The following is a 9,237-nucleotide window of genomic DNA, read 5'->3' as shown; positions in this document are numbered from 1 at the left end:
ACCTTCATGATCCCTGGAAGGGATAATCTTGTTACCTGAGGATAATAAATAGAGCCCGGCAGTGAAGACTGACATTCATTTCGACGCGAGCGATCGTACAAATCGGACGTACTGCAGCTCTTTCGAAAGTTCACTTACAGTTACATATTTGCACGTATTTGAAAATTTGAGTGTCATTTCGTATTCCGGAAGTGGTGAGAGAATACGTGGCGCCGCCGACGGTGCACGCCGTATACGCTAACCGTGGATCAATTAACCTCTGCTCGAGTCACGTTTTCCGCATATATTACGTCTTCCGACGATTTACTCGTTCCCAGTATCGATTCGCGAGTGATCTAACGACCGAGCTTTCTCCATCTTCGACGAAACGATCGGAATAACGTGACAATTGTGAAACACGCGACCACATTTCGAGGTTAGGTGGCCCTTGGATTTTTTGCGTCGGTCTTCTGCTAGACAGTCAGCGCCACATATTCGCTCAAGAGGACAATTCCCCGTCGTTTCGCGTAGTTGAAACGACTTGAAGCGACGATAAAGCTGCATTGCCGGATCATCCGATTTCTTTGAGCATTTTATACGGTGCTGAGCCATTTTAGTGAAAGTCGACCCCGCATTCGGGAATTCCATTGACTTCGAAGTGACTGGCTGATTTCCGGTCAAGACAAGCCCATGTGGACAGCAGCAGCGGTGCCTGAGATCATTCTGTGCTAAGTCCTACCCTCGTGTTCCCGTGGAGAAAGTTTGTCCGAGGAAGTAATCGCGCGTGCACCGCGACCAGTGATCGCAGCATGGCTGATCTGGACGATTTTTTCGCGAAAAAGGACCGCAAAAAAGCGAAGGGGAAGAAGTTCACGACCACGGAGGAGATAGCGAAGAAATTGGAAGAGACGGGCAAACGTTTGGGGAAGAAATCGAAAGATAAACCAGTGAACCCGGAGGGCGAGGAGATTCAACAAAACGAGGTGAACATTCGTTCGTTCTGCATGTGCATGTTCGTCCCTCTTTGTTCCCACCGTTCGCGATTCTCGCCTCGCGAATTGTAAATCGTCCACGCGAGGCTGCCAATTACCGTGTGCCATAGGTCGCTGCCATATTTGTTCTTGCAAACGTCATTCTTATCATTACCAAAACTAATCTGCTTGCTTGAGCCCCGTCGAGTCTAACGTGATTCACATTGCCTCGTTGTTCAGCCGTCGGTTTGTTTGTTACATAATTGGATTGTTACGCGGCCACGAATATTTTTCATTGTAAACTCGCCGAAACAAAGCAGCTGTTCCGCGATTATTGTCGATGCTCGATGTTGTTTCGACTAATGATTCTAGTTTTCTAAGGCGAAGTGCTCTCACACGATGCATTCCACTTTTTTTTTTCTTTTTTTTTCGTAAACTTGAATGAAACAATTAACTTAATGTAAAGTATGTTTTGTAATATATCATGTGTAGAATTTTACATGTTTGACATTTTACATTTTTTTAGGATGAGGATGAATGGAGAGAGTTCGAGGAGGAGAAGAAGGACTACACTGGCTTGAAAATTGGAAACTTAACGATGAACGAATCTATAGATGCTGAATCTGACGACGAGAAGGGTACAGGTGACAATAGCTCAGATGGAGAGTCAGGAGAGGGTGGAATCAAACATTCAGGCCCCTGGAAAAAGCCTGAACTCCCTCCACAACCAGAAGTGACCGAAACAGCAGCCCCACCGCCGCCACCACCTGTTACTTCAGGAAGTAGTTATAAGCCTCCACACTTAAGAAATATGCCAGCGGTAGCTGCTAGTCCTAGACAACGAGCAAAAAATGTTGCGCCAGACATACACAGTGAAGAATACTTTCCAACGTTGAACTCCAAGCAGCAGCAAAGCAACGAACCTAGCGGACCATGGGGCAGACGGTATGTGTCAACATGTTCGTTTCCAAATAAAAAAAAAGGAAAAAAGATAGGGAAAAACAACGGGCAAAAAATAATATCGTTTTAGGAAACGAGACGAAGGTACGTTCGAAGAAGTACGTAACCGAGGTGGAAGCAGATCGTATACCGTGCAGGATGCGCAAGCTCAAGCACCGAAGCTGTCTCTGGGCAACAAGTACGGTGCCCTGTCGCAAGATCAAAGCTGAAATCATCTTTGACTCAAGCAAACGACAAACACAATCATCATTATGTTACGTCATCGCCTCTCTCCGTTTCGTGGCCCAGCTGCGCTATCAAAATATGTTTTCTAGGATATAGAACATACGACGAGAAAACGTGTACGGATAGGATGCATCGTCGATTCACGTACCGTGCCCTAGCTTTCGAAAAGCCCGGCGCCAGTCCGAAAAAAAAACAAAATAGAGAAAAAGAAAAAAAACGAAAGGAAACATCGTTTCGTTCGACGGGAGATCTCATCTCTGCTATCGTGACACCGGAATGTACAATCTCTTTCGCGAAAAAGCGATTCGTGCCCACCCGGTGGATTTCATAAAGAAACGCAAACGTTTATTTTTCATACGAGGAGAACATGCTCAAAACACACAGACATATACACTACATGTAGCACCAGTTTTATATTTAATTTTTTAATCTACATAATAGAAAGATGAATGATCTATGGGGGGAGAACAGTGATGAAATGCCGCGAGTATTTTCGTGGCGGAGCGGAAATCGAGATAGAACTCTTGTATATTCGCGCAAAACGGTGTTAAAACATTGCGGTTCATCGCGCGAGATATCCGCGCATTCGTATTTGCACACGGTGCTGCTGTTTTCGTTTATCGTGCCCGCATTCGCATCAGTCGATCGTTCGCCTTCGAAACGTCACGGAAACACAAATTGAAATACTTGGATATTCAAACACGATGTCTTTTTCAAACGCATATGGACTATTGCTTTATTTTCTGTGTTACATAAAAGGAAAGAAAGTTACTACATAAAAAGACGTCGCGTTTGAGTGTCCAAGTATTAGTAATATACATAATTACTTCGAAATAATTGAATTTCGGGGCTGGGCTTTGGAACGGTGCGGAAACATTGATATATGTATACATCGATAGGATTGCATAGAGAAAGAATAAACAGAGGAAACGTATACGCGAACTATAATAGACCGGATAAGTTGAATCGAAGAAACGCAATGTAAATGAGAGATGTTTGCGCGTATGCGTAAACGAATGTATAATATGAAAAAAAAAAGAATAACAGAAAGACGTATGTACCCTTTTGTTAACGCTTGTTTAATTAGTTTTGTTGATTTAGAGACTTCTTTTGCGAAAAAGAAATGAAAACGAGAGAATGGTTGGATAGAGAGATAAGAGAGGAAATCGTTGAGATTCTCCTGTGTGATATCAGGGGTTTGCGGGGTGCTAGCGCTGTTATTTTTTTGATGGTGAACAAAGCGAGACACAGATAGGGGGAGAAAAGAAGATTAGACTCGAGGGAGGAGAATGGAAGTGAGCCATACATGCAGAATCGAGGAAACGAAAATAAAAAAAAAATAAAAAAAAAAAACGGAGCCTTGAATAGTGATCTATAAAGAAGAAGAAACAAAAATGAAAGGATGTGATTATTTATAATAAATTTCCTAGGACAACTTATATAAGTACTGCCTTAAGCATTTTAATTTCGCGACCATCAAATGTTGTGTCGGTGATCTCGCGACTGGCTCTGAAAATACGGAAAAACTGCGAAAAGGATTATGTTCACGCTTAGGATGGGTGTGATTTATATTACCTGTTCGCGCGATCGACCGTCACAGTCGTTCTATCTCGAGGATCGAAGACACTTTTCACGGGCATTTCCACGTAGAAATACGCAAATTCCATATGCGAGAATCTAAAAGTTGTTTGTTCAGTCGAGTCGATCCGTTTGTTCGTTTCATAATTCGTGGCCATGTAGTTATTCCTTCACGTTCGTTGTATTTATAAATATAAATTCAGGATACACTGGCCCATGAAAATTATTTGAACACTTTTATGCATATATCGTGCATTTTATACAAAAACATTTCGAAATTTCATCGGCATTATAATAAGAGAAGACTGTTATTATTATTGTATTGATAAAAATCTGAAATTTCAATTTGAAATTGTATGTAGAAGTTATGTATTTATTGCGAATATATGTATATTTAGTAAAACAGAATTAGTATACATCGTGAATAGTAAGCGTTCCACTGAACATTGTAGTTCATTAATGTAATGGATAATTTACTATTCGAATACTCTGTCTTCTAGTCTCAGATTTGTTTTATATCTATATAATACGATAAACTTAGAAATACAAAAAACGCACAGATTCTATTTCCTTGCTTTGAAAATACAAATTCGCATGGAAATCCGTAATCCTAATGTTCATTACAGTGCTAATGAAATTTCCAAGTGTATCGCACATAATATAATATATTCGTAGATTTCTATAAGTGTTCAAATACCATAACGGGTTACTGTATTTTAATAATTAAATGGCCCTAAATGTAATTCTATCGTTTGCCTTCTATAATATGTATGAACGAACTGATCGACCAACTCTTGACTTACTGTATTAAGATAACCAATCTTCACTGGTCGATCGATTTTAACAGAACAGTTGAGAATAAGAATCGTGGCCAATTTTAAGGAGAGCGGCGAGGATTGGTGTATTTTAATTCAGTAAATAGTAAAATCGAATGTCGTAAAATATGAAGCCGCGCGAAGACGATGTATAACGTCATTGTCAGGGTAACGTGGACTTCGCCTGCCCTTTGTTACAGAATAGTTGAAATAATTTTATCGTGACTGTTGTTAACAGAGAGAGAAAACGACAGAATGACCGAGTAAGCGAAAGAGTGCGCGAAAGAGAGTTGCAACGTGGCGAATAATGAATTAATATAATAAAATAACAATGAAAACGATACAGTTGAACAACACGATATACTTTGTTTCCGATGACATTTCTTGCTCTTGTTTCATTTCTCATCATTATGCGATATTTTCAACGAAACTCGCAATACTCGTGCCCGATTTCTGTGGAATTAATAATAATAAAAAAAAAGAGAGAGAAAGAGAAAGGGAAAACTGTCTTTTGCAAATAGTAGTTACGCATTACGCTAATATACGCGAGGACATATTGCAAGATATATTTTCGAGAATATACATAGGCACTTTTCATTGTTAAACGAATTTTTCAGCTCGGTTTACGGTAAATTCATAATAGGCGCTTCAATTGTTAACTCGATGCGATGGAAATTAACGAAAGAAGGTACGACTTAATCTTCTGGAGTCCTCTCAATTGTCTTTAGAATAGAACAAAGGAATTCGAATGGTAAATCTCATCAATTGTAGAAAGACATTATTAGACTGCAGAGGATTAAATTTCAGTGATTTCGAATGACGAAAGAATCTTTTATTAACTATCACGATTGACAAACGTTACGTTGAAAACGTTCATACGATGATGAGGGGGGAGGGCATCATGTTTTATGCAAAAGAGCTTGGTCAAAGCAGGTCTTCCGGCCTTACTGTACTCTCCTCGCTGGAAACAAATATATTTCAGGGGATAAAACTATCACTGAACTTCCCTTCTATGATCGTACGAGGAGTCGCGAACATACTTTTCGCAATATTTGAGCCCATGGCTTCCCTCGTTGCTATACGAACTGTACATGGGACTCTCCAATAACGATGCCCTGAACCTCGGTAGAAAATATATCCAGACCTTTGTCAAGGTGCTGATCTGAGAACAACAAGTTTGATAATAAATTGAGCAGATTAATTTAATAACAATTGCGTGTATTGATTGGAGCAGCATACTCTAGCACTTTAGCCTTTTGTGTTTCTTTGAGTTGAGTTTTAAATTAGCAATTTTATTTTAAGAAGGGGCAACAAATAGCCGTAAAATGTCGAAATGAAATATTTATTCGAGAAGAGTACCGTGTCAAAGTTGGTGCTCGCTTTGGCCTTGGCCTCCGGAGCGATCAGCACATTTTCTTCTGATCGTTCGTAAAACGTTGGATGTTCTTCCAGTTCGTCCAACTTCTTTAACATTTGCGTGTCGACATCGTACACCTCGCCAAATACATGCTGTTTAAGAAAAGAGACACAACAGAGTGGGTAATTTGACTTTGAATTGTCATTGAAAATAATTTACAGGCTTAATTCAAACGCCAAACGTTAAAAATTACTGTGTTAATTTTCAATTAAATTTAAAGCAATTAAAATTCTCGGGTTAGTGACAACGTCAATGTTTGTATTATAAAATACAAGCTCGAAATGCTGAACCCAATTCAATGAATAAATTTGGTAACTCACAGATAATTTAATGTAAATTAATAATTTAAATTATAAATAAGAATGTTCTTTAAAAGAAAGTTGTGCCTACGACAATGAACAATGGATAACTTCGCCATCTACTAACAATTCGATGAAACTAGTTGGACAGTGATATTATCTTAATCGATAACATTCAACTCTGCAATACTCACATGACCAAAGCCAGGTTTCTTCAACAAAAATGGAATATTATAATGAGTTGCAATTATTAATGGATATGGAATAGTGGTTTTTCCGAGTCCCAAGAACTTTGCATACCCATTCGAAGTGTCTTGGATCAAACTGTGATTCGGTTCTCCTCGTTTTAGTGTCCCGTATACGAAGACACGGTGTAGAGGACTCTTGAACAGGTTTTCATACATTTTGAATTTTAAATCGTGTTCCAATTAAATTAAGAAACTATCGTGAAGATAACTGTTCATCTCGTTTAAAAGTAAATTTTTTTATTTTATTTGGGAAATTCCAATTGCTGTCGGTAACGATTTACAACAAGTTTCAACACTTTTCGAAGAGATGGTACTAGTAACAATTGTAAGAAGTTAACTTCCCTATCGATAAAAATGTTCGATAGGTTTGAGTACTTTTCAAAGAGATGTCGCCACTGATTAATAGTAAAAAATTTTGGTTATGGCAAACGTTCTTTTCTCAAAGATAACAAATTATTCGTCTTAATTCACAGTTCACCACAAATTAATAACTTTTATATAGTAACTTTCACGAAGTAGTTCCGTATGCTTATATAAAATTAAAATCACTGGATTACAAGAAATATATCAAAAACAAATTACGACGACACACCCGAGAATATCGCAGATGCTCCAACACCAGAGGTCATGCTTGTTTACCGGATATAGATGTTACCATCGACTTTACCACACTTCCGGTATTCATTTGAGATAGAAAATAAAAAATATAACTAGAACATTATATATAGGACTTTGTAAACAAGATAAGTTAGTATTCTTCCACAAAATTATCTACGTTTCTTCCCTTCTTTCGATATGCGTGTAAATAAATTAATATTCATTTAGTTACCTTGCGTTATAATCATCTACAGATAGCATTAAATTGTTCTCGCTGTGAATTTCAAGAATAATATGGAATAACTAAATAATTCGTGCTGGCAATGGTCGTGAAAGTTGAATAACGTAAAATTTCGTTGGTTTTACCTTGTCAGATAGTAATTTATTGTCCGCAATGTTATCAGCCAATTCATAGAACGAGTAGATCTCCATAAACGCGATATTCGTCAGCAGTGCCGCGGCAGCAATGTGAAACAACATTGTCGCAAATTGGGACAAAAGGAAAATCACACAAGGAATGTATATGACTAGACCTAGCACCTTACGGGGTTTCGTGGCCGGAGATCTGAAATACCGACATAGTAAAAAATCTGTAGGATACACGTAGTAGGTAATGTAGAATCCTACCACGGGTTCTCACATAAATAATTAACACAGATGAAATTTGAATAAATATATATATATATTTTGGTATACACACTTTGGTATAAATTTTATATCACAGCACTCGATTAGCGAACGAAAACTTGTACTCACAGTAAAACGCAGAAGGCGGAGAAGGAGAAGGACTTTTCCTCTTCGCAATCTGGCTTTATAGCCACTGCTTGCGAAGAGGGGGAAAATCTTTTTCCCGCCTTTTTCCGGCTTTTCCCGGGCTTTTATTTTTTGCTCGGAAAAAGGTGTCGCTGCCTGTTTTATTGGAAACGCACCTTTCGACGGAAAGTTCCTGCGGAAGTACGTGGCGCTATCTGGTGTTTCGCGGAGGTAGCGGTCGCTACAAATCTCTGGTTTTTAGCGCACTCTACGAAGAAGAACGGTGAATTAGGGAATTACATTAAGTAAAACGATCGAGATTGGTCAAATAGTGAATACGTCAGGAATATGATTTTTTAAACACATTACAGCGTTGTTAAACTTTCAATACCGAAATGTAAAGCTAGTAACTAACCGAAATCATTTTACTACATATATGTTAGAAAGTGCTATCCATGTTTTGCGGATTTATCACGACTTTTAAATAGCACACTAGTGCAACCCTTATACTATGTTTCTAGGAAAAATGTAGAACAAGATGATGGTCAAGATAGGGTTATATAAGAAGCTAGATTCATCAGTGGGGCTAATGGCGGTGATACCTGCCCCAGATGCTCGGTTTGTTAGGAACTTTTAGAATGAGAATGGATGATCACCCATCCTAGAAATATTACGCATGCTGTACCTGCAGATCGCCTGATCTTAGGCTAACAATAAGCGACATCTACTTTTAGCTTGTGGTTTTCGTATCTTGAAAACTTCTACATTAAGCATGACTGCGTGTGTTGGCCACCACTTGCAAATTTTCGAAAATTTTTCAAAATAAAGTGTGTTTACATCAAAAAAATGTAAATAAACATTGGAAACCAAAATAAACAGACCAATGTTTGCAAAAAAAACGAAATTTCAAAGTTTTCGAAATTCCGATTTCAAATTTTCGAAAATTTTTCAAAACAAAGTGTGTTTACATCAAAAAAATGTAAATAAACACTGGAAACCAAAATAAACAATCGAAACGAACACTGGGAACCAAAATAAACAGACCAGTGTTTGCAAACAAAGCGAAATTTCAAAGTTTTTGATGTATATATATATTTCAATTGCTGTAGTTTACTAAGTGATCTATTATGCAATGAAATCATCTACAACACGTGTGGACAGTTCATACTAGGTAAGTATGGGTAAGTATTCGTATGTTAAATTAGTTTTAAGTGAATTATTATGAAATCATTTCTAACACTTGCGGATAATTCGTAGATACTAGGTAAGTATAGGTAAGTATAGGTAAGTATACTTGCAATCGGAATTTTGAAAACTTTGAAATTTCGCTTTGTTTGCAAACATTGCTCTGTTTATTTTGGTTTCCAATGTTTATTTACATTTTTTTGATTGTTT

At 38.0% G+C, this 9,237-nt stretch overlaps 2 protein-coding genes across 4 annotated transcripts; one reads left to right on the top strand and one right to left on the bottom strand.

The window, feature by feature from the left end:
- Window positions 1–217: 217 nt before the first annotated feature.
- On the top strand, window positions 218–5,011 carry LOC122530628 (protein CDV3 homolog). Its single transcript, XM_043657745.1, has 3 exons — window positions 218–962; window positions 1,477–1,895; window positions 1,981–5,011. The coding sequence occupies exons 1-3, from the start codon at window positions 789–791 to the stop codon at window positions 2,117–2,119; spliced, it is 732 nt and encodes a 243-aa protein (XP_043513680.1). The 5' UTR covers window positions 218–788; the 3' UTR covers window positions 2,120–5,011.
- Window positions 5,012–5,338: 327 nt separating this feature from the next.
- On the bottom strand, window positions 5,339–7,609 carry LOC122530629 (putative gamma-glutamylcyclotransferase CG2811). Of its 3 annotated transcripts, XM_043657747.1 has the most exons (5): window positions 7,456–7,606; window positions 6,439–6,627; window positions 5,888–6,037; window positions 5,569–5,690; window positions 5,339–5,489 (listed from the first exon to the last, which is right to left on the bottom strand). In XM_043657747.1, the coding sequence occupies exons 1-5, from the start codon at window positions 7,567–7,569 to the stop codon at window positions 5,453–5,455; spliced, it is 612 nt and encodes a 203-aa protein (XP_043513682.1). In that variant the 5' UTR covers window positions 7,570–7,606; the 3' UTR covers window positions 5,339–5,452. The 3 variants fall into 3 exon arrangements, with proteins under 3 accessions (XP_043513682.1, XP_043513681.1, XP_043513683.1); XM_043657746.1 differs by lacking the exon at window positions 5,339–5,489 and having other exon boundaries at window positions 5,496–5,690; window positions 7,456–7,609; XM_043657748.1 differs by lacking the exon at window positions 5,339–5,489 and having other exon boundaries at window positions 5,496–5,690; window positions 6,439–6,649; window positions 7,456–7,580.
- Window positions 7,610–9,237: the final 1,628 nt, after the last annotated feature.

Source organism: Frieseomelitta varia, unplaced genomic scaffold, assembly GCF_011392965.1.
Source record: "Frieseomelitta varia isolate USP_RPSP 00005682 unplaced genomic scaffold, Fvar_1.2 scaffold_349, whole genome shotgun sequence".
Lineage (NCBI taxonomy): Eukaryota > Metazoa > Arthropoda > Insecta > Hymenoptera > Apidae > Frieseomelitta > Frieseomelitta varia.
Note: the sequence above shows the minus strand (reverse complement) of the source record. Positions and strands in the feature narration are given on the sequence as shown.